The following is a 24,847-nucleotide window of genomic DNA, read 5'->3' as shown; positions in this document are numbered from 1 at the left end:
CTTGTCAGCGGAATAGGCTTTGTTTGTGGAGTCATTCACGGATTTTAGACTTGGTTTGTGGTTTCAAGCTTTCAGACACTGAGTGGGGGGTTTAAGATAAGAATAACAACTCAAGTTTTTGATCAGTATTTTCCAAATTCAACAAACACACACCAGTGAGGCTAAAAACTCAAAGCTTGTCTGTTGCAAAACAGCTTTAATGCTAAAATGTGAAAATGCAAGGACTACAAGTAGAGCACGAAGCAAGTATTAATGACAATCAAGTTGTGATTTTCTGGACTAAACTATTTATCGATTAGTCCAGACAATAATCGACAGATTAAAGGATAAGGAAAATAATCGTTTGTATATATTATTATTAATTAATTAATAATTTGCAGCTAACAAAGCATGACTTGATAAACAGACTGTGGTGGTGTGTGGTGTAGTATAATTTCTACACCACACACCACCATTACACCACTAATTCTTCTACCTTTTTTTGAAGAGTATACTATGGCATTGATAAAATATTTAAACCTTTTAAACAAAATATATCCAACCGTTAAGTTTCTGGGTTTGACAACAGTGGAAACCTGACCAACTCTCCCAGCATGGCAACCATTAGTCCTCATCAATACCTCAGGGGTTTGCCATCCGCTCCCCACCATGGCGAGAGTCAGTGGGTGCTGGGATGGGCTGCCACGTGCCTGCTGTGATGCGATGACGCTAATAAAGGAGCATGACAGGGCCTCTGTAGACGGCTCTTCTGTATAATGCGAGGGGGGTTGACTGAGAGACGAGGAAGAAAACAGAAGCCGGGAGGTGAAGGGGTGAGGAGTTCTAGGCAGACAGCATGACTGACCTCGGCTGCTCTGCTAGAGGGAGGAAGATGCCAGTTGAAAGATTTTGGAGGGCAGTGAAGTGGGGGTGAAGGTGGTGGGGGGGATTCCCAAGGTGTTCAGCCAGTTACTCCCTCCCTGAATGTGCCTATATCACCATGACAACTGGGGCCAGTGGGAGGCCGGGGATTCACTCACACCTGGGGGAAGGAGAAACATCATTTGTATTTTGCACACAGCCCTGCTCATCATAGTACATTAACATGGTTCATGCAGAGTGCAGGCATGTTGCTTTGCTGAGAGCTTTGGTCTTGACCCGCTTTGCTTTTTAGTGCATGAGGTAAGACTTGTTTGATAGCTAATAAGGAGCTGAACTGCAGGCAATGGAGTCCAGTATACAAACTGAAAAGGAAACATTTTTATTTGCAAACAGCATACAGTGTGATATCACCAATGTCACTGAATCCCACTTTGTTTTTAATAACGATTGATGGTTTGTTTACCATGCAACACATTTCACCTCACTTTTTCTCAGAAATTAACAGATTTTCCAAGTATTTCATCTCTATTTTTGGAGATGAATCGTCAATCTGCTAACTCTTCTTGCCTTGGCAGGATTTCCGAGGAGAGCGCCGAGTTCTTTGAGCGTGTGAATGCCATCCTTCAGAAACAGGAGAACATGCTGCGGGCTGCGCAGGCTGAGGTAACCCCAACCCAACTTCCACCTTTCCATCTGTTACGCCCTTAAAGCACGTTGGTGTCGCGAGTAGGCCTCAGTGCTGTCATTTAGCCCACTGTCGCAGCCAGTATGACGTTTGTAGACAGAAGGGCTGGGTTGAGTTGGGTGCTCAGAAGACTGGAGGCTCAGCTGTGACAAGCTGCTGTAGATGACATTGTTCAGCTCCTCCTGCTGCCTTGATTACATGGACGTGTCCATTCTATGCTACTTTATACTTCTTCTCCACTACATTTCAGAGGAAAATATTGCCCATTTTACTCCACTACATTTATTTGACCACAATAGTTACTTTTCAGATTCATATTTTACATATAAACCATTTGATGAGCTTAAAAAATGCAGTGCATTATAAAGGCTGGAAACCAGTGGTTGAGTTAGCATGCTCATCAAAGCACTCTGGTAACAATAGCCAATATTTTGCAAAACGTAAAGATTATAAAAAAGTCCAAATAAGTAATACAAATTAGTTATTTCTTCTTTACTAACCCATTACTCATCTTACGTATTAACAATCTAATAATGTTAGATATAATATATATGAATATACAGTATATAACTTGTAAGTTATATATTAGTCATTGTGGAACTGTGGAATGAGTACTGTTCCTTTTTATACTTTAAGTATATTTGTTGTAATTCTGTACTTTAACTTTTTTGTCTATAATATTTCCTCAGAATAAGTTTCTTTTTTATTTGGAATGCCAGAAACATTTCTTGGACGCTTCTTAGGTTTTCCCACAATCGGCCCTGCCATACTCCTAGCTGCTTTAGAGGCGTGTAGAGAGAGAGTTCCGTCATCTCTGTTCAATATAAATTCAAGTGGGTCTTTTGGCATGACTACATGCAATACATTGTTGCCAAAGCATATTAACACAAACTATACAATCATAATGAACAAAATAAACAATAAACAACTCTCAATGATAAATGTTTAAAACACAGCACTACTGTCACACCAATGCGGGAGTGTCGCCACAGACACCAGATTTAATAACTCTGGGATATTGTGAAATACAGAGATTTACCTGGTGGCAAAATCAGCATTGTGTATGAGTATGAGTCCCGCACTCCACCTCTGAACCTCTGAAATACTTCTTCCACCCCTGAAGGGCAAACTAATCAGTAGAGAGGGAAGGACTACCCTCTCAAGTGATGATTGAGAGTCTACTATCAATAAAACCTCTCCTTTCTCCAGTTTTTACTCAACACAGCCTTAAGAAAAGAAGGATTTGTTTTGGCTGAACTATTTCCATCCCCTCACAGTGCCAAAGAGGGGCCTGCACAGTGCCGCCGCCCCAAGAGCATGTGGACCAGGCCTTTATCCCCGACAGAATCAGCAGGACAGAGGTGTGTCAGCTCAGCTTTTCAGTTTTCATCGTATTTCAGCAGGGACTATATTCGCACAATAACTGCTTTTGATGTGCAGCAGAGCAGAAAGCATGAAGGCAAAAGGTGCACAAGCTTTTATTTTTGGAGAGTTGTTATTAAGTGGAGTGTGTTTTCATGTAGCTGGACCTCCTTTATGAGGAAGCTGTGTACACGGTGGTCAACCGGGTGGGAGTACCTTCACCAGAACATGTGAAAAGTGACGAAGAGCTGTTTGCTTACCTGCTAAAGGTATCTATCTATCTATCTATCTGTCTATCTATCTATCTATCTATCTATCTATCTATCTATCTATCTATCTATCTATCTATCTATCTATCTATCTATCTATCCTTCTCAGAAAAACAGACTTTATTTCCTCAGCTCCATTTAATCTCTGTTAGTAACACTGATTATGGCACATGGAGAGTGTTATTTGTTGTGAGCTGGCTGTAAGAAACTGAGCAGATGCTCTTGGCACAAACCTGATTAAACATCAAAGCCCAGTCACACTGTGTACTGATATTCGTCTGTGATATTGCATCCATTCAGATCATTCAATGCTAAGGATTGTAGCCTCTTTTATGTCTCTTTTTCCAAGGTATTGGGTTCCTAGCTGCTCAGGTGCTGGTGGTGGCTCTAATTGAACTAAATATTTTATAAAGTAATTTCAGTGGTTTTGTAGTGGAATTTTTGTGAATATTTGATTTTCTGTTCAGTTCTTATTTCAAACTGAAACAAGAAGCAAGAAACTGAGTGTTTCAAGCATATTTATTCAGGTTTCTGCTGCTTTAAGAAAGAAGCGTAACTTACTGTCTGACCATCTCTCCGAGGTGTTTGATATGGGAGAAGAGGAACATGACATCATTCTCCAAAAAGTTCAAGAATCCAAGGTGAGACGATGTGCACTAGTCAAAGTCCATTCAGCTGTTTTCATAACATTATCTTTCAGATTGACCATGGCAGTGGAAGATGTCATTATCAGTTTGTCATCAGTGACAAAAATTGTAATCATATAAATTTCTAGGTAGTGCTGCCATAATATTATTACATCGTTGGCTCTATAAAACATACTGTTTAATGTGTTTACATTTTCAAGTTGAAGTACTTGCAATGTTGTGTCCAGTAGATTTCACAAGTGTAAAACAGAGTGGAGGCATCATGGCTTATCAGTGTTTCAAAGATACAGTATCTGTGCACGTTTTAGCTGCTTGACTTCTGCTTGAGTTCACATAATTACACTTTGCCTAACATTTTTTAATGCATGCTGTACAATATTTATGTATTTTTTACTACTGTTCCAGGTGGCCTTTGATTCCATTACAGTGATTTTTAGGATAAAAATAGTTGAGAGTTGTGGAATCCAGCACCCTGAACATCAAGACTGCATTAGTCTGTGTTCTTTAAATGTGTAATTATTGTACATTACGTACATATTGTATTGTAGTTGTATTGTTCAGATTGAATCGTAATTGTATACTCTGCGTTACCTTGTAATAATATGAGTACAGGATTCAAGCAAAAAAAGTCACATTGTGTAAACCAGAAGTAAATGGAAACCAACTGGTGCCTGCAACAATAGAAAACTTTCTTCAAATTGTTTAACATACAGCAACATGGTTTGCAAAACTATACATTATGTGACTTGTCATAAATGTACTGAAACATGCAAAACCTCTGGTACAGTCCTTTAAATTTAGAGGCTCTTTTAAATTTAGAGGAATCAGTTAATCCTCAGTCGAGCAGCCACTGGTGGTATTTTAGTGCATTTACTGATGTTTTCTCATGCTCATAGTGTGAACACTGCAGTAGCAATAAGGTAAAAGCATTGCCTGGAGAGCCACAGCTGTAGCGCTCTGATGGAGAGTTGTGGGATGAAAGACATGTAACTCCTGAAAGCCCCACTTTATGATTCTGTACCTTCTACTTGACTGCCAGGGACCTTTCAAATATCTCTGTTAAGAACTGTGAGCCCTTGTATTATGATAGACTGCTGGAAATGTTGCGACCACAGTGAAAATATTTTTCCATTTAAGTTTTCATATATCTCATTTTCTCATATTCCCATTTAGTTTTTCCACCGTGTGGCTCATAAGATACCAGATGAAGCATAGAGAATTTTTTTTTACCCTACAATTTATTTGGTTGACACTGACGGCTTACTGTAGCTGATCTTTCATGTAAAGTCATACACAGTGAACAGAAAATTTGCCACAAAATGCCATCTATACCTAAGAAAAACCCACAGCATCAATGATTGGTTGATTACTGTCACCTGGCAGGCAATTTGCCAATTTAGTAGACATCAAAAATACGTCATATCATAAATATTTATGGAATATACATATATGTCAGATTTTGATAATTAAATGATTTTTAATTTCATTTTGCATGTGATGGCACAAACGATGAAATAATGTTTAGAAGTTGTGAAGAGGATGCCAATTTCACTCAGTTTTAATCAGCAAGGCATGTGTAAATGGTTTTTGAGCAATTTTGCTTTCTCTTTTACACACATGTGCCAAAACACATGCACTGTGCTTGAATGAATGAGAAATTCAGCGGCAGCAAACAAATTGTTCACAGATTTGAACGTATTGTTTTGAGAAAAAAAAATCATTCTGTAAAAACTGTAAAGAAAACACTTGACCTTGATTTGTTACATTTACAATTTCTTACTGAACAGACATTTCTTTTTTCACAGCGAGCCAGTTTTTCCTTGAGGGTTTCTGTTATGAAAGCAAAGAATCTGATGGCCAAGGATGCAAACGGTGAGGAAGACAAAACAGTTATGTGATGTATGCCTTATCCAGCAACAATATGGAATCGAAAAGCTTTTCAATTCCGTATTGTGGAACTCGCCCAGTAAATTGTCCAGTGATTCACCTCTCGTCAGCTGACATGATAGAGTTGGCAGCGCTTCATGGAAATAAGCAGTCACGATACAATGCATAATGGGTAGAATTTTGCCCAGCCTACTCACAACTATGTAGCATCATGATGAAAGAGACTAGTAAGCAATATTAACTAGAATTTCATATCAGTCAGCAGCTGCAGTTGCTATCCTCTGACAAAAGAAACATATATGCATAGACTTGATTTTACTTTGTTTAATTTCTATTCATGAATAGATAGGTTCATGAAAACTATTTTATAATAACATCTGCAAAGACAAATTCAATTCAATTCTATTTGTAAGTTAACAGAAGTTATCTCATTGCACTTTCCATATAGAGTAGGTCTAGACCGTGCTCTTTGTAATATTATTTACTCAAATATTCCCATCATGAGCAACCCCTTGGCGAATTTTAACAGTTACAAACCTCGAGCAGAACTGATTATATGACAGCTGCATAATGTGAGGGTGTTAGTAGTTAAGGTTGGGATGGACAGGCTATTTACATGAAACTAACTAACTGCTACGAAAAAAATGTTAAAATAAATATATAATATTTACTGTATGTATATTAGACCACGTTGAATGCGTCCTCCTATCACACATATGTTGTCAGTTGTGTGAAAGCAGTCTCACGATCTGTCAAATATTGGACATCCTTTATAGTTCTTATAGTTTGTCTTTCCCCCGACCACTGAAGACTACTCGTGTCCACTTTCCATGCATGGTGAAATTAATCTCAAACATGCCCCACTGTCAACCTCTTTACACTGATGAGAACTTTACCAAAACACAACACTGATTGTAATCACAAATGGCCCCAAGGCTGCTGTTGATATACCTTGATTGAAGATCTCCTTCACTTCTCAGGGTGATATAAGCAGCTTCATGTGTTTGATAACCTTCTTTCAATGTGTCACCATCAGGGTATAGCGACCCCTACTGCATGCTGGGAATCCTAGTGGGTCAGAGCCCGCGGGAGGTGGAGGAGAAGAAGGAGAGAAAGTTCAGCTTCAGGAAGAGGAAGGAGAAGCTGGAGAAACGCTCCAGCACCAAGGAGGTGTTACCTGCCAAGTGTATCCAGGTGACTGAGGTCAAACCAGAGACTCTCAACCCCGTGTGGAACGAGCACTTTGTGTTGTGAGTACAACAGTTTAACTTTCATCAGAGCACTGGACATGGTGATATGTGTGAGGTGCAGAATTCACAGTTTCATTTGTTTCACACTAACGCCAAAGCTGTTAGTTATGTGACCAGTGCAGCACGTTGTCATCTCTGTGGAAGGATCACTAAAGGATTGAGGTGTTTTTGTCTGTATTTACTCATGGAGATGACAATTTAATTAAATACTTTCCTGTTTCTTTTTTGTTGTTGTTTTGTTTGTGTTTTTTGGCTTTTTTCACAGTGAAATAGATGATGCCCACAATGACCTCTTACATCTTGACATATGGTAAGATTAGATCGCAGCAACACCTTTAATTCCACCATGCCAGAGGACAAAGAGGATTCTTTTCTAATGATTTTCATGAAATTAGAATAATTTAAATGTTTGTCAGCTGTTGTAGAAGTGTTTCCCTCCTCTGGTCAAAGCTCTGCTAAGAGCTGACTCTTGACTCCAGTAAAAGTTGAGTGGATCTAATGTGCTTCTTGAACTACAATGGGTCTTGATTGTAGATCTCCTTCACTTATCCGTTCTGTTATTCGCTGTGCAAAGATAATGAAGCATGTTCTTGCGGGAGATGAGAGGTTGTAATAACCTCTGAATTATCCTTTTTTTTTATTATTCAGGGATCATGACGATGATGTGTCTGTTGCTGAGGCCTGCAAAAAGCTTAATGAAGTCAGTGGACTTCGAGGAATGGGAAGGTAGAATAAGCTGTGTTTTTCCAATTTATTAGTTACTATTAATGTAATAAAGTTTAATGTAACTTAATAAAAAACTGTTTATCCCTTTAGCTGTGTTATTCAATTTTTTTTAAGCAATAAAGTGTAATCACTAATCAAGATTTTGAGCACAGTTATATAAGTTGGTAATTCATTTATTCATCCAGTTGACATTGTGGCAGTGAATAGATGAGTCATTCAACCTGTCAATCAAAGGGGTCATTTCCATATCAATTAAGCCAAAAGTTGCAGATCATGAGTGAAGATGCCTAGATTAACTACATGTGTTAAATATACTGACACCAACTTGCTTGTTATTTTAAGGTGATCATCTGGTCTTTGTCTTTTAACCATAAAGAAAGACTGACATACAGGATAGCCCGGTGCCAATAAACCTGGGCACACAGAGAACGCAAAGAGTTCAGCTGTGTCATGAGCATACTTATTAATAGCAGGCATGTCTAATGAAAACCTGGGAATGTCAATCACAATCAATGGAGAGAAGGGTCATAATTCTGCGGTGGAAAATGCAGTTTTCATCTGAGTAATAGCCAACTTTCATTAGGAAATTATTCTCATTCTGCTGATGCTCTAATTGTAAGTCAAAGTGGACATAGCATTGGCCAAATGCCTAAAAAATAAAACTGTTAGATTATAGCTGAATTCAAACTGTGACAAAAAAAGGAATTTTTTTCCTCCTCGCACTGTGCTTTTCCTTGTCAGGTATTTCAAGCAGATAGCAAAGTCAGTGCGTGCTAATGGATCCGCATCATCTGGCTCAGAGGAGAACGCCGATGACTTTCTCGGATGCATCAACATCCCTTTGAATGTGAGTGTTCAAAGTGTAAAAGTTCAAAACAAACTCTCGTTAGTCAGGGGTGATGAGGCACTGTGAGAAATTGAACACAACCACAAATAGATTCCCCCCAAGTTGAAGGATTTCCCTGGATGTGTGGGAATGCCGTTAATCTGGCTGATTTTACTTTTTGCAGGAGATCCCAGTTGTCGGCTATGACACCTGGTTTAAGCTGGAGCCTCGATCGAGTACGTCTAAAGTTCAGGGAGAATGTCACCTGATACTTAAGCTCTTCACCTGCCAGGTCTGTATGGTGTAACACTAATTCAGTATACAGTATAATCCTCTTGTGTAGGATATGAAGAATTATACCTTTTAAAACTCTTTTTTTCTGTCAGAGGGACACAGCTTTGTCTAAGAAAGACTCAAATGTATCCATTCACAAGAAATTGCTGTGTCAGATTGTGGAGTATGAGCATGCTCATGTTAAGGTGAGTTTCTTACAGATATTTATTAAAAGCAACCTTGATGATAAAGCTATTTGTGATTTGGGGCAGTGATGTACTCTAATGCAACAGTGTTTACTTCAGTCACTTTTTAATTGTTTGTTGTCTGCTTTTAATCATTTCACTTAGTTTGTTAGATTAGTCGCTTGCTTGGCCTGTCGGTTGGGACAAGCCACCAACAGCACGGCCTCTAGGGGCCACTAAATGTGATTTGAAATGATTAGGTGTTGTTCTGACTCACTGGAGTTGATTTACTCTAGTGTAAAAAACTAAATAGTAAATTGCAGTATGAACTGAACAGCAAAGCGCATACTTTCTTGTACTTCAGAACGCCTCAGTTGCTGATGTGGCGGTTGATGTACAAAGTCTGTTCTGTGTTGCAGTCAGAGTAGCTGGACTCTGAATATGACTTACAGAAAGAACAGCTCATATTTCAGCAGCCAGACAGAACCACCAGTTCAATGTGGTTGAACTCTGGATTGAAAAAAATGTGTTTATCTGATTCCAGTCTGGATTTGTAAAAACAATAAACCAAAAAACTCTTATTTAGGTTTCTAATTTTAATTTTAGTTTATAGTAAATGTTTATATTTTGCATTATTCGTTGACTGTGTGCCATTTAGCGAAATAAAAGATTTTGGTGAGTGCATATAGATTCTTCTAAATATGATCGAAATGACATGTGCAAATCTACCTCATATAATTATAGAGAGAGCCCTACAACTGGAATGGGCAGGTTTGCCCCCCAGCATGGACTGTGCTGACTCACCATGCTGTGCAAACTGATCTCTCACCTCTCCAGCAGGCCATAATGTGAGTATTAATGGAGGAATAAAATTGATCAAATCCAATATGAAAGCTTTAGCATCAGGTAAAAGGTGCATACTTTGTTTTTTAACACAGTCGCTGGCAGTGCTACAGTAGCCACCATCGGACCCAGAGGGTGTGCTACTCCCTGCTGCTTCGGCTCCTGAGGACCATCGATGCAGAGTGGGACCCCACCGCTGTGAGGGGCGACCTGGTAGGTTCTCTGCCATCGCCGTTTTAATAGGAAATAAACGTTCATCATCTGGAAACAGTCACCTCATTAGCTCAGCTCTTCACTGACATTCATCAAGGTTTTTGGTTAAGCCAAAAATGTCTCACTGCCAGTGTACTTGAAGCTATAACTGAGGGCCCTTCCTGTGTCCAGGAGAGGCAGCTGTCAGACAGCTTCAGGCTGTACACAGAGCACTGCCTGTGCCTGATGAAGAACATGCGTCAGGTTTTCCCCTGCACCAGCGCCGCTGCCATTACGCGCTACGAGCTCATGCTGAGGTAAAGTCACACTGCCATCACATTACATCACGCACTCGCCTGTGCTACCATACCAGGAACACGCTCAACATCTCACCTCAGCAGACACAGAGGGACTTCAACCAGTCAGCCATACTCTGTGGAGGAAGCAGTATTGGGCTCCTTACTCAAACAGAAATATCCTAATCATTGCTCATTACTCATTTCAAATAAAAAAATGTAAACATTTGTTCCTGACCACCAATTTTGTTGTATAAAGTAGCTGCCAACATATTGTGGTCATAAGCAATAACTTACCTATTTTTACCGTAACATGTATTATTCCCTATATGATATTATGCATAGTTGCTCAGCAAATTTAAGATTATATATATTATAGATTTGAATATCGCTTGTGTGCATGTGGAACATGAATCTCCAAAGCTTCATGAAATCCAGGCATTCATTTTTAGACACATTGTCATCGACCAATGTGTTGCCCAAGAGGTGTCCATAAAATCATGAGAAGCAATCCATGCAAGACCCTGGATGTCGGTACTAAATTTGATTGCAATCTGGTCGGTATTGCAGAGATGCGCCATCCTTTGGTCTTAGCTTCAAGTTACCATCACACAAAAGAAGGAAGTAAGGAAATGCACCAAATTAGGGAGTCTATTCCACGTAAATGCCAGCCATTAAAATCAGCTAATTATTGCAGTTCATGTTGCTATGTCACACTAATTTGAAGGAGACTGTTTTTTTTAATAGAAACTTCCCCAGTAAGAAGTCCAGCTCTGTTCAATTCAATTCAATTTTATTTATATAGCGCCAAATCACAACAACAGTTATCTCACAGCGCTTTTCATAAAAGAGCAGGTCTAGACCGTACTCTATGATAATATTTACAGAAGCCCAACAGTTCCCACCAAGAGCAAGCACTAGGCGACAGAGGCATTTAGAAACTTCCTTTTAAGAGGCAGAAACCTCGAGCAGAACCATGGCTCAGGGTGGGCGGCCATCTGCCTCGACCGGTTGGGGGTGAAGGGGGGGGAGGGGGGGAGAGAGAGAGAGAGAGAGAGAGACTACACAATATACACACAAAGGTACAGACAGTGAAGATGATGTTGCTATGGACTAGATGAAAAATGGTACAGATATTTATAATAGTGTTAATGGTAACAATCGTAATGTTAATGATTATAATAACAATAATAACAATAAGACTAGCAACAATAGTCGTTGCAGCAGAGGGTGTCGAGCAGGAACACGGGGGCAGCAGGTGACCCGCAACCACAGATCCAGACTCCACAGCTCCAGAGCTAGAAAACCTGCAGGAAGTGATAGGAGAGAGGAGAGAGACGAGAAAGCACAAGACTACCAGAAAGGGGAGAAGTTGTGTTAGTAACATGCAATAATGGGATGAGGTTGCATACAGAGGGAGAGAAAGTAGAGGAGAGAGGAGCTCAGTGCATCAGTGCAAATCCCCCGGCAGTCTAGGCCTATAGCAGCATAACTAAGGGATGGTTCAGGACTCACCTGAGCCAGCCCTAACTATAAGCTTTATCAAAGAGGAAAGTCTTAAGCCTACTCTTAAATGTGGAGATGGTGTCTGCCTCCTGAACCCAAACTGGAACCTGGTTCCACAGGAGAGGAGCTTGATAGCTGAACGCTCTGGCTCCTAGTCTACTTTTGGAGACTCTAGGAACCACAAGTAACCCTGCATTCTGGGAGCGCAGTGCTCTGGTGGGGTAGTAAGGTACTATGAACTCTTTAAGATAAGATGGTGCCTGACCATTAAGAGCTTTGTAGGTAAGAAGAATGATTTTAAATTATATTCTGGATTTTACTGGAAGCCAATGCAAAGAAGCTAAAACAGGAGAAATGTGATCTCTTTTCCTGGTTCCTGTCAGAACACGTGCTGCAGCATTCTGGATCAGCTGAAGAGTCTTAATGGACTTTTTCGAGCAGCCTGATAATAAGGAATTGCAGTAATCCAGCCTAGAAGTAACAAATGCATGGACTAGTTTTTCTGCATCATTTTTAGACAGGATGTTCCTGATTTTCGCAATATTACGTAGGTGAAAAAAGGCGGTCCTTGAAATTTGCTTAATGTGAGACTTAAACGACATGTCCTGATCAAAGATAACTCCAAGATTCCTCACAGTGGTGCTGGAGGCCAGGGCGATGCCATCCAGGGAAACTATATCTTTAGATAATGCGTCACGGAGGTGCTTAGGCCCCAGAACAATAACTTCAGTTTTATCTGAGTTTAACATGAGAAAATTACAGGTCATCCAGGTTTTAACATCCTGAAGGCACATTTGAAGTTTAGCTAACTGATGAGTTTCATCTGGCTTGATCGATAGATATAACTGAGTATCATCTGCATAACAATGAAAGTTTATGGAATATTTTCTGATAATATTTCCTAAAGGAAGCATATATAAAGTGAAGAGGATTGGTCCGAGGACAGATCCTTGAGGAACTCCATGACTAACTTTGGCATACATGAAGGACTCATCGTTAACATGTACAAACTGAAATCGATCTGATAAATAGGACTTAAACCAGCTTAGAGTGGTTCCTTTAATGCCAATGAAATGTTCCAGTCTCTGCAATAGGATCTGATGGTCAATGGTATCAAATGCAGCACTAAGATCTAATAAAACCAGTACAGAGACAAGTCCTTTGTCTGATGCAATAAGGAGGTCGTTAGTAATTTTCACCAGTGCTGTCTCTGTGCTATGATGAGCTCTAAATCCTGACTGAAAATCCTCAAATAAACTATTGCTCTGTAGAAAGTCACACAGCTGTTTAGCAACTGCTTTCTCCAGAACCTTAGAGAGAAATGGAAGGTTAGATATAGGTCTATAGTTGGCTAAAACATCCGGATCAAGTTTGGGCTTTTTCAGAAGAGGTTTAATTACAGCTACTTTAAAGTACTGTGGTACATAGCCTGTTGATAGAGATAGATTGATCATATCTAGTATAGAGGTGCTGACTAAGGGTACAACATCTTTAAGCAGCCTAGTCAGGATGGGGTCTAAGAGGCAGGTTGATGGTTTAGATGAAGAAATTATTGAAGTTAGTTGGTAAAGATTGAGGGAAGCAAAACAGTCTAAACATGTATCTGGTTCTACAGCTGTTTCTAAGGTTCCTGAGTTAAGAGATAAGTCGGTGCCAGTTGAGGGCAGGTCTTGGTGAATTTTGTCTCTAATAGCTAGAATTTTATCATTAAAGAAGCTCATGAAGTCGTAACTACTGAGAGCTATGGGAATACTTGGCTCAATAGAGCTGTGACTCTCTGTCAGCCTGGCTACAGTGCTGAAAAGAAACTTTGGGTTGTTCCTATTTTCCTCTATTAATGACAAGTAGTACGCTGCTCTAGCATTACGGAGGGCCTTCCTATAAGTTTTAAGACTATCTTGCCAAATTAAACGAGAATTTTCCACTTTGGTGGAACACCAATTCCTCTCAAGTTTCCGCGATATTTGCTTTAATTTGCAAGTTTCAGTATTATACCATGGAGCTAACCGTCTTTGTTTTAGTATTTTCTTTTTTAGAGGGGCTACAGAGTCGAGTGTCATTCGCAGCGAGCCTGCAGCACTATCAACAAGATGATCGATTTGGGAGGGACTGAAACTAGCATAGGAGTCCTCCATTACTTTGTGACTAGATAATGTATTTAGAGCTGATGGAATCGCATCCTTAAATTTAGCTATAGCACTATCAGACAGACATCTTGTATAAAAATTTTTGCCCAATGGCGAGTAGTTCAGCAATAGAAAAGAATTGGTTGCAGTGATTTCCAACTTGGGTGCGAAAGACTAAGAACAAGACTTTCAAATGAGTTATAGTTTAGTTTAGGTTTAGATTAGTAGGCTAGAGTCGAAGATAGCTGCAACTCCACCTCCTCGGCCTGTGCCTCGAGGAATGTGAGTATTAATATGACTGGGAGGGGTGGATTCATTTAGGCTAACATATTTTCCATCACCCAGCCAGGTTTCAGTAAGACAAAATAAATCAATATCATAATCTGATATTAGTTCATTTACTAGTACACCTTTAGAAGAGAGAGATCTGATGTTTAAGAGTCCACATTTAACTCTCCTATTCATTTGCACTATTGCTCTTGTGGTTTTAATTTTTATGAGGTTTTTATGCACAGCTCCTCTTCTGTTTACCTTTTTAAAGAATTTCGATGGTCGGGGGACAGACACCGTCACTATAGGATTTTCACTAAGTAACTCCTGAAATGGAGGAGCAGAGAAGTGTGTTAGACTGCGACTCTGCGTAGGGTTTTGGGTGGGTAACTGCTGAAAAAGAAGGGCAGAGAAGTGTGTTAAACTGCGACTCTGCCTCCTGGTCTCAACTCTGGGTTGTCATGGCACCGACTACCGGGGACTGGCTAGCTACAGTAGCTAAAGACTGATCTACCAAGGTGCGGAGCCGGACTTCTAAATCACTGAGCCTTGCCTCCATGTCTATAAATAAACTACACTTATTACACGTACCATTACCGCTAAAGGAGGCAGAGGAGTAACTGAACATCTGACACACCGAGCAGGAGAAAGTAGGAGAGAGAGAGGGAGAAGGAGAAGCCATCGCTAGCTGCTAAGCTAAAGTCGCTAACGGCTAAGCTAAAGTACAGTAGCGTCAGTTACCAAAACTTTAGAACAACTATGAAATTGAACAGCAGTCACTAAAAGATGGAAAGAATTGTGAGTGCTTAGGCAAAATTACTGTAAAGAATAAGTGTTTAGCGAACAGTTGGCCGCTGTAATCAAACAAATGTAACTGTTATTTAGCGAGAGCAGCACAACACGGTACCAACACACAAGCACCGGAAACGAAAATGAGTCGACACGCTTACCGCAATACGTCGTTGTTCAGTGATCAACACCTCGAGGGAGATCTTTTCTACACCTCAGAAACACACACACACAAACACACACAGAGTGACTCATCTAACAGTTAAAGTTGCATCTTTCCTCTCCCGCACAGATGATGCAGGATCCGGCATACAATTAGAGTGGAAATAATTTTGTTTCATTTTAACAATATGTTCATGAATGATGTGAATGATGCAATTTCGTGACCTGAAAGCAGTCTTGTACTGTAATTGGCTTTTCAATGTCTGTGTATGCCAGGGGGATTGGCTACATGCAAAACATGCGGGCCTTTAAGACTGTGTGTCCTCTTCGCAATGAACTGCATTTGGACATCACTACTGCTATCAAGGTAAGAATGAAAGTGCGCTAAAAAAAAGGTCACTTAAAGGTACTCTGTAGAGTTAGTGACCAGTCGAGGTAAAGTACTGTATAAGAATGCCCCCATATAGTTTGTAATGCATAAAAGCAGACTGCTCTCAAGGACACGCATGTACATCTTGAAAAAAGAGACTTGATGCACCTTTCTACCGATTAAAATGTACTGTATAGCTGTTGGTGTCATTGCTGGTGTTAAAGCAGCAATGTACCGAGAAAAGAGGAAAAGAAGACCAGAAAAAGATTGGCTGCAGATGAACCATTTTATGTAGTAGTAAATGTATTTAACAATATAAGCTTTAAGGATACATGTGTTTGTTTCAGTAAGAAAATCTGCATGTAAACAACATCAAATACTGCACAGGACAGCTTTAAATATAAAGGCTCCATATAGTGCCTTTCCAGTCTTTGCCACTACATTGCATTCACACAATTAGCCAAAGTGCTCATACAGAAACTAACATTTCACACAAATTTTGTACACTGGTGGAAGAGCCACCATGGGCAATTCAGGGTTCAGTATCTAGCCCAAGTACACTTTTCTATGCAGCCTGGAGGAGCCAGGGATCGAACCGCTGATCTTTCAATTATCAAGCAACCAGCTCCATCTCCTTAGCCACAGCCACCCCTATGCAGCAGTCGGCTACAATTAGCCATTCAGTGCAAAACCTTCCACATCTCTTTCGGCCTGCTCATATCCTTCCGCTAAACTCCTCCCACCAAATCCACAAGCTGGTTGCTGAGAAACCTCATCTCACGTAGGGCTCACTGTCAACAGCGAGAGAAAAACTCCGGTCGCTCTTGGTTTGACTCATCTTCTCAAAGATGCCCCTCCAACACTTCACGGGGAAGAGCACCTCAGGGTTCAGAGGCAGCTGCGACAACATCTAGCAGTGGGAGGAGAGGCTAGTACACCACTGCCCCCCCTCAAAAGTTTTCCCCACTGTTTGTCGCCATCCCTCTTTGTCACTTGTCACTTTGTCAATACGAACTCCATGGCATCAAACATAATGTGGCAGAAGCGCTGCGTGGAACTGGGACGTGTTCATACACATCTTTTACATTATGAGCAGTAATTGACACTGCATTAGAAACTCCTGGCTCTGATTGGCTGTTTTGATTGGAGAGCGTTGGATTCTTGCAAATGCCTTTTGGAGCATGAGGAGGAGCCAGATGAACGAGATTTTATTACAGATTACTCTTATACTAGTGTTGTAAGGTTTTAGCAAATATGACAAAAAGTTATTAGTAAAAAAATTCCCTACTGCAGCTTAAATTAAACCATTTATTCTCCTTAATTTGTGTGAATTATTTCAACAGAAAGGGACTGCGGAGTGGTACGAGAGCTTAATTGCACGATATAAACCAGAGGACGGGGTAAGTTTATACCGATTAATATAAGTCTGAATTATAGAAATCATTACATCTTCTAATTTTACTGACTGTGGATTGAGAGTTAATTTTCAGGATGTTGTTCATTGTGCATGACAATGTAGACTCTGGAGGAGCAGCTGAAGAATCTGGTTCAGGTGGTTGATGCTGTGTGTGCAGATGTACAGAGAGCCCAGAACACATACAACAAACTCTTCTACAGGTAAATATTAATGCTGTCCATCTCGTCAACCAAAAAAAAAACAGTGTGGAAATGTTATGCTGACACAGAAACATTGATTTGCATTAGTTAATATTGAACTGGTGCCATTCCATCATTTGTTTGTTTGTTCCCACAGTGCAGTGAAAATAGATTTCTTCAGCATAGCATACAGACAGTTGGAGAAACAGGTATATCACTGAAAATTCTGTGAAATGTAATTGTGAAGTATTTTTTTAGTTATACAGTATTGGTGTTGCTGACTTTGACCCAGGTAGGCATATTCTTTCATTCTTCAGGTTGCTGATGATGTAAATGTAGCGATGGAGCGGGTTTGTGGGACTATGGAGCAGGAGAGCTCCAGACTGACTCAGACAATGGGAGAGACCATCTTTGAGCTCTTCATGTCCTTGAAAATCCTCAAAGGCTTTCGGGAGTTTCTTCCTCTCAAGTTGGTTATCAGTTTGACTCTAATGACTTTTCATAAAGCAGCGTAAAAGGCTCTGACGGGTGTTTATTTGTTTGAAATGTCAGCGAGAAGATGAGACTTCAACCTTTTCTTCAGCTTTGAATTTATTAAAAATGACTTATTTTCTTACAGGGATGCTAAAATGTTGGCCTTGACAGGCTTTCACAACTGGTTTAAGTCCTCGATTCATAAGTGGCTGCAGATTGTTCATGACAGATCCTGTGACAGAATTCGTAAAGCCGTGGAAACGGACAAGGTGAGAGTCTTCTGCCCTTGAAATTATGAAATAATGCAATGAAAAAACTGTAAGTTGGTCTTTCGTGGCATACAACTATGAGCTGGACTGCATTCAGCAGGTTATTAGATAATGTATTGATGGCGCTCTATAGTAACTTCTATTGTGTTATTTTATTAAGAATTTGATAAGCATTATATAAAAATTTAATACAGATTCATATCATATTATAACACACTATGATGTAGTTGTCAACAGATATGAGGGCACTTTGTACGTTTACTATATTTGCTTATAAATATCTCTTGTATTGTGTGTATATATATATATATATATATATATATTATAGACACAAATCTTTTGTAAACTATATATATATTTAAATATTGGCTTATATTTTTGTATGTTTATGTTTTATTTACACACTATGCACTTTTATCAAAGCATCTTTGTTGCTTGCTGTGTTCTTATGTGAGCAGCTCGAGCCTGTGCAGCTGGCCAAACACAGCTCCTCAGCAGTGGAAGTGACAACATGCTTCAGCCAGGTACGCGAGATCTGGCTTCAGCTGTCCTGGCCAGACTCTGCGGGGGCCTTCATCTTTATCACTCGTCTGACAGACGTGAGTCTGATATCCACTGTTGCAACACTCAGACTCACATACATACTCACAGGATTTATAAGATTTTTACCGGCATTTGTGTCCTTTGTGCCCTATCTATCACAGAATTTCTGCAGCGAAGCTGTGTGCTACTCAGAGATGATGACACGCAAGATTGAGAGGAACCAGCTGGGCCGAGACCACAAGAGCTTCACAGTGCAGGTAACGCCTGTAACTAGACAGAACTAGGGGAGTGCATACAATGACTTGGGACGCAAATGTCAGCAAGTGTTCTCCCTGGCAACACAAAAGGGTTCAGCAGGAGATCAGATATGTTAACTCAAAAACAAAGCAGTTGCCTCTCATAGTCGTCAATCATTTACACTCGCACCCCATCCCTCCACTTCTCTGTAGCCCTGCTTCTTTTCCTTCTTTGTTTCTCCACCTCCACCCTCTGTTTCTCCTCTTCTGCTCCTCCTCGCTTTCTGCTAGCTCTGCATTGCCCTGAACAACACAGAGCATGTGCGCGTTTTCCTGGGTCACCTGCCACGTGACCTTGACTGGCTGGGTGTGGAGCGGGCCATGGAGGAGTCCTGTGGCATGGAGGGGAAGGAGCAGGTGTACAAGGCTCTCAATGGGCAGCTGTTTAACATGGACATGGACCTGCAGAGAGAAGCCAAACGTCTCATCACACTGCTCACGGACAAGGTGCCGTAAACAGAGCATGAGTACCTGCAGATCAACTACTAGTATGACACATGAGGCACATAAATTGTAACCTTTTTATGCTTGGGAATTGATAAACCTCCAAAGTGTGAGGTTTCTTTATGAAATATGTTGAAAAAAAACACTGTACAGATTGGAGAACAAGTCATGTCCATTGCCAAATGAAAGACTTAACAAGAATTGACATAATGACGATATGGGGTTTTCACTGAACTACGATGTGTTTAACTTCAGTGTGGAATTAGAAACTATACTATTAGAAATACATTTTGCAACCATACCTGAATTTTATCTCATATGTAACTTGGAAGTTTGCATCAAATGTAGCCATCATGGGAGTCTAGTGGTCAGTAAATTTTGTCCTGTCTTATGACCCATTGCTGCTGTTATGGCGTGCAGAGGACACATTATGCACCATTTTGTATATGTAAAGTTTTTGTGAAATTGTGTTACTTTTTGTATCTGTATAAGCATTATGCACATGTGTACATATATACATACACGCTTGTATGTACAAGTGTGAGAGAATATTTTTGTGCAGATGCTGCCTGAGCTGCGGAGGTACATCCAGCACATCAGCCTGTCTCCAGACTCCATCAACAATGATGATGTAAGGCCTGGTAGTGGTTTTCTGCAGCATTATCTATGTTGTTTGTAGCCACAGTATTTAACGTAACTAATGTAACGAGTGTTAATGTGACATTCTTCCAGGCTGTGTCTCCTCTTATGAAATACTTACAAGACACTATGGTCATCCTCACTGAAAATCTTGTGAAAGAGAATCTGACTAGGTAATTACTTTCTCCTCCTCTCTATGACTTGTTTTACAGGGAAAACACACATTAATTTTAATAACTATTCTGAGTTATAACTGTGCCATAGTCTGCTTAATTGCTTCCACCTGGTATGTCTGTGCCACTAATGATAACATTTTAACACATTCAGGATCAAATTATAAAACACAAACACGACAGAATTCAGGATATAAACTCACAACAGGCACATGTGGCGCAGAATACATATATTTTATGTATACTGCGTATATTTGCAGTAGGTACATACAGCAAATCTTGCAAAAAAAGAAAAGCCAGCTTGAAATGTGCCCCTGTCCAGTCTGTTGCCTATTTTTGCATACACATAAAACACTACATCATCAGCATACATTTGACCAGAACAAATGCCAGCCGGAAATGACTTTTGTGGAACGTGAACTTCATAACAGACATTTATGTCAAGTTACATAACTCACAGTTGCCTCTTCTGTGAATAAGATTTCATTTATTTCATAGTACCAGGTGAAAACTCTGACAGCAAATAATATACTGCGACTGTGTATGAATGTAAGGTTTGCCATAATAATAATACTCCTCAGGCATGTTTTGTGTTACAACTTATCATTATCAAGCAATCATCTGTGAAAACATGCATGAGGCCAAGTGAGGGTACAGCGGTGTAATTGGAAGAGTGTGTGAGAGTCTCATTGCGTCTGCTGCCTCGTAGAGTTCTTCAAAGCATGTGGGAGCTGCTGCTGCGGATGATCCTGGATGCGGTCGCAGAAAACAGGGGTGTTCAGGTTGAGTTCTACAACCGCTTTCAGTACACAGTGGAGGTCAGTGGTTACTCTATATCCAAGTCTGCCACTAAAAAGAGTAGTCTGCTTAAAATGACGTGTCAACTCTGTAAAGATTATAATCTCTACTGTTACCATCATCCTTTAATTAGCTCAGTGTGCCTGCTGCCTTGCAATCATTAGTATATATTAGATATTTATGAAGTCACTAGGAAGTAGCACCAAAGTGTTCCTTCATGAATGACAATGTGGGAGCTACTGTATATTCTAATGCCCATTTGAGCAGCTGGCAGAGAATTGACAGATTTGCCTGAAATGTCATGGCATGCTACACGAGTGAGTTTGGCAGACAGATATCTTGTATGCCTGCCAGAGTTTTCAGAGGTTTCATGCTGTTTGTGTGAACAATAAGGGTGTGATAAGATCTCCTACCACTAGGTCGATATTAAAACTGGACGATATTTCTTGTGAGGTGAAAAGCTGTCTCATGATGAACTAAGGCGCAAACTTGCTCTGTTTGAGACTGTGAGCTGCAATTTATCAGAGGTGCTGAAGTTAACATTTATGTGGATTTGTGGTGAGATTTATGCTGATTGATGTACAGGAACAACATATCCAGAATGCCTGAGAAGCTTACTGCATTATATTCTATTCTATTTTTATATTTTGAATTGACATATACCGCCTGAATTTTGTTCCTTTTACTGTACATAAAGGAAGACACATAAAGGCAGAAATTGATACAGAAAATTCACCAGAATGCAGGAAATGAAGTACTTATGCTTAAAATGTTCATGTAATTGAAGATTTCTTTAATATTTATTTTTATAAATAAATTATATTGTTTTTACTTAATTCTTCAGACCCTGTTGCAGTTCTTCCACGTCAAGGGAGAGGGTCTTTCCCTGGAAGACATGAAGAGTGGAGACTACAAGGTAGGAAGTTTTGCCATTTTATTTAGGCTGAAGGTCCTCCTGGCTAAGATGCCATTTATCTTTTTCTGTCTCTTTCTGATCATACTTGTGCTGCTTTAGGTTGTGGATGAGGAGCTCAGGCTGAATAAATGTTCCTCCTTTGAGCTGATTGAACAGTACTATCTGGAGAAGATTTCCCAACAGGTATGTTTCAGCTCACCAGCCTGACAATTTAATTTTAGCCCTGAAGTGGACAGATGTGTATTGATTGGACAGCACAACACTCTGTCTTCTGTTGTTTTACCTCTCATTGAAAATCTGCCTTCTCCTGGAGACTTGAAAAACAAGATGCTGTCAGTTGAAGCAACACGTAAACTGATATATGCTGAACATGGTTTTTGTTTGGTTGTTTGTTTTTCACCTTTTTCTGCTGGGGTAAACTTTAAATGAGTTGCTTATATGCTTTTCATATATTGTAACATAATTTCAATGTTACTGCACATTTACATGCTGATAATATTTATTCTCAGTGATAAAAATTGTATTTAATGTTTCAGAAAACACTCAAACATACCCGTTTTGGTCGGATCAGTGTGAAGTGCTACTATGACGCTCCAGAGCAGAGACTGACGGTGGAGATTCTGCATGCTGCAGATATCATTGCACTGGATGCCAACGGTAAAACAGTTTAGAATAAAATACAAATTGTTGTTTTAAAGGTCCAGTGTGTAATATTTCTGAGGATCTATTGACAGAAATGCAATATAAAATCCATATTTTTTTCTGTGTATAAAGACTGTTTTTACTACCTTCGAATTAACCATTTCTATCTACATAACCGCGGGTTCCCACCTTCCATGTCATGTTTCTACAGTAGCCCAAAATGGACAAACAGCGCTGCAGAGCGCGTTTGGTCACTATGTTCTTCTTGTTCTACTTCTGGTAGAATTCAGTGCAGACACTTATCATTATGTTGAATATGTACGTTTGAAGAAGAAGAAGTAATAATATACAGCAGGGGTTAGCAAATAAGTTTTGCATTGGTGCAATTTTTCAGCCGTTAGATGGTGGGTGAAAATATAAGACATAAAATTTTGAACAATTGTTACAGTGTTCAGTTAGCTCAGCTGGTAAAGCATAGGACTCTCACCTTGAAGGTTGTGTGTTTGATCTCACCTTGGGAGTTTTTCTTTCCCTCTTCAAGAAATGAATTCTGCAGCAACTGTTTCTCAGGCTGACATTACAGCATGTGCTGCAGTGTTTTTGTTTCGGTGTTTGATCCGCATCCATCAACCTACGGACGCTTTTGCATTTCCCAGTATCTGCAAGCCGAGGACATTTAGAGGAATCACGTTTTCTGAAGGCTCTTTCAGAGGTGGTTCAAGTGGGCTACAGACTCTCTCAATTCAACTCCAAGTAAAGCATTACAACAGTCAAGCTTCTAACGCTTTTATTTTGTAGGCTAAACCACTAATAAGGAAGTGATTATGTGAGTGATTAACTGAGATCTATTTCAGCATCGCTATCAAAGTATTTATTTCTTTATATTTTGCCGCTATCAAAGCACCATAATCTGATGGCGAGCCAGATATTATTGCTGGTGGGCAGTTTTGGCAAGGGTCCATAATCACAGAGAGAATAAATGTGTTTTCCTTGTCCGTGTTGGTGTAAACTATATCTATTAGGTGGTGCAGAAACAGTATCAACGTTACACACTCTTGGCTTACATTTTCAATGTTATGTCACCTTTTGTTCTGTGTCAGCCACCGTAGCTGTCCCATGCTCTTTGAAAGGGTAGGCGGCAGTGGTAGACTGGACATTTGGTTGCAATTTGCAACCTCACCGCTAGATGCCACTAAATTTTACACAGTGAACCTTTAAAATTGAGTTTTCAATCACTTTTGCTGATCCTCCTCAGGTCTGAGTGACCCATTTGTCATAGTGGAGCTGTGTCCTCACCACCTGTTCCCTATGGCCAAGAGTCAACGCACGCAAGTGAAACTGAAGACACTGCACCCAGTATTTGACGAACTCTTTTGCTTGTGAGTACTATCTCCCTGCTTCCCTTTTTCCCCCTCTCTTTCTTCTTGTTTTTGCATATCAGCCTTTTACTTTAGTGCCTCCAATACTTAGAGGAGAAAGTAATTACCTAGTCATACTTGGTATGATCTTAAACAAATGCTAAAAATCAATACTCTACCAACCTATGGACTATTTAAAACCATGATTACAAATCTGCCAGCTTCAGTGTGTAACAATTTTAACGGATTTTTTCTACATTCTCATCTGTGTTTGTCCAATTTATTTTTAATTGGTATGTAGCTCGACATCATTGCAGATGAGGGCAACCTCACTGGTTCTTTGAGCTTAAATAAAGGTTTGAATGAATAAATATTCTATGCCTGATTTGTTTGGTTCCTGTGTCTTCCAGCCATGTCAGTCCTGAACAGTACAGACATAGGTTTGCCTGTTTGACCTTCACTGTGATGGACTATGACTGGCTGTCCACCAACGACTTTGCTGGTGAAGCTGTGGCTCCTCTCAGCGACTTTTGCTGGCCAGGGAGACCGAACGCCTCAGCAGCCGGCAAGACCGTCCAGCCTGTCATTCTCCACCTGTCTCGCAATAAGCCCAGCGGTACGTATACCTCCAGGCTTCTTGTTTTACACGGACATAATATTGGCTTCTTAGAAGACCAGAGGGTGTAGCTTTGGGTTTCCAATTACTTCTCCAATACACCATGAAAAGCCATTCAATCTGCAGATATTTGTGTCAGTTGTAGGAACTGCTCTCATCTGTTTCCTCTCCCCTCCAGAGAAGCCAATCATGAGGATGCTGGACGCTCGCATCGGAGACAGGGAGGCTCAGGAGTTTGTCCGCAGGCTGAAGGAGATTGAGAAGTCAATGGAAGAGGAGTAAAAGCTTCAGCGCTGCCTGCATTGGTGTTTTCCTGACCGTGTCTTGCGATATGTGCTTTTGTACTAGTACAATGTTTACAATATTTGAATTTTTTCCAATGTTATTGTTTGTTCAGTAATTATACCAAAATGAAAAGAGAACAAAAAAAGGAAAACAGTGAAGCTTATTGCTGTTTCCCAACTGGGAGGTGAACATCCTGTCACTGTGCAACCCTATGCTGTCTCAGTTAAACTATATTTTAGAATTTAATGGATAGTTAATCCTAAATGTCACTAG

The 24,847-nt window shown here is 40.1% G+C and overlaps 1 protein-coding gene across 1 annotated transcript; it reads left to right on the top strand.

Moving 5' to 3' along the window:
• The first annotated feature begins 1,156 nt into the window (after nucleotides 1-1,156).
• LOC119916730 (BAI1-associated protein 3-like) lies at nucleotides 1,157-24,674 on the top strand. The gene is made up of 33 exons (XM_038736711.1): nucleotides 1,157-1,161; nucleotides 1,437-1,524; nucleotides 2,824-2,907; nucleotides 3,070-3,177; nucleotides 3,759-3,818; nucleotides 5,630-5,696; nucleotides 6,748-6,961; nucleotides 7,227-7,271; nucleotides 7,610-7,687; nucleotides 8,429-8,534; nucleotides 8,698-8,805; nucleotides 8,900-8,992; nucleotides 9,716-9,819; nucleotides 9,910-10,027; nucleotides 10,199-10,323; nucleotides 15,432-15,522; nucleotides 16,869-16,925; nucleotides 17,045-17,142; nucleotides 17,279-17,330; nucleotides 17,439-17,590; nucleotides 17,741-17,864; nucleotides 18,323-18,463; nucleotides 18,569-18,664; nucleotides 18,935-19,150; nucleotides 19,710-19,778; nucleotides 19,880-19,959; nucleotides 20,669-20,777; nucleotides 21,602-21,673; nucleotides 21,773-21,856; nucleotides 22,210-22,330; nucleotides 23,571-23,694; nucleotides 24,084-24,289; nucleotides 24,468-24,674. The coding sequence occupies exons 1-33, from the start codon at nucleotides 1,157-1,159 to the stop codon at nucleotides 24,569-24,571; spliced, it is 3,399 nt and encodes a 1,132-aa protein (XP_038592639.1). The 3' UTR covers nucleotides 24,572-24,674.
• The last annotated feature ends 173 nt before the right edge of the window (nucleotides 24,675-24,847 follow it).

Source organism: Micropterus salmoides, unplaced genomic scaffold (genome assembly GCF_014851395.1).
Source record: "Micropterus salmoides isolate LMB-PRFRI ecotype aquatic unplaced genomic scaffold, ASM1485139v1 Ms_hic_scaffold_2130, whole genome shotgun sequence".
Lineage (NCBI taxonomy): Eukaryota > Metazoa > Chordata > Actinopteri > Centrarchiformes > Centrarchidae > Micropterus > Micropterus salmoides.
The sequence above is the reverse complement of the archived record's forward strand: the minus strand, read 5'-3'. Positions and strand labels throughout refer to the sequence as shown.

Excerpts from the sequence above, each read along its gene's own strand:
- LOC119916730 (XM_038736711.1), top strand. Across the intron at positions 7,688-8,428 it reads GGACTTCGAGGAATGGGAAG|GTATTTCAAGCAGATAGCAA; the intron begins GTAGAATAAGCT and ends TTTCCTTGTCAG. Across the intron at positions 21,674-21,772 it reads TGAAGAGTGGAGACTACAAG|GTTGTGGATGAGGAGCTCAG; the intron begins GTAGGAAGTTTT and ends GTGCTGCTTTAG.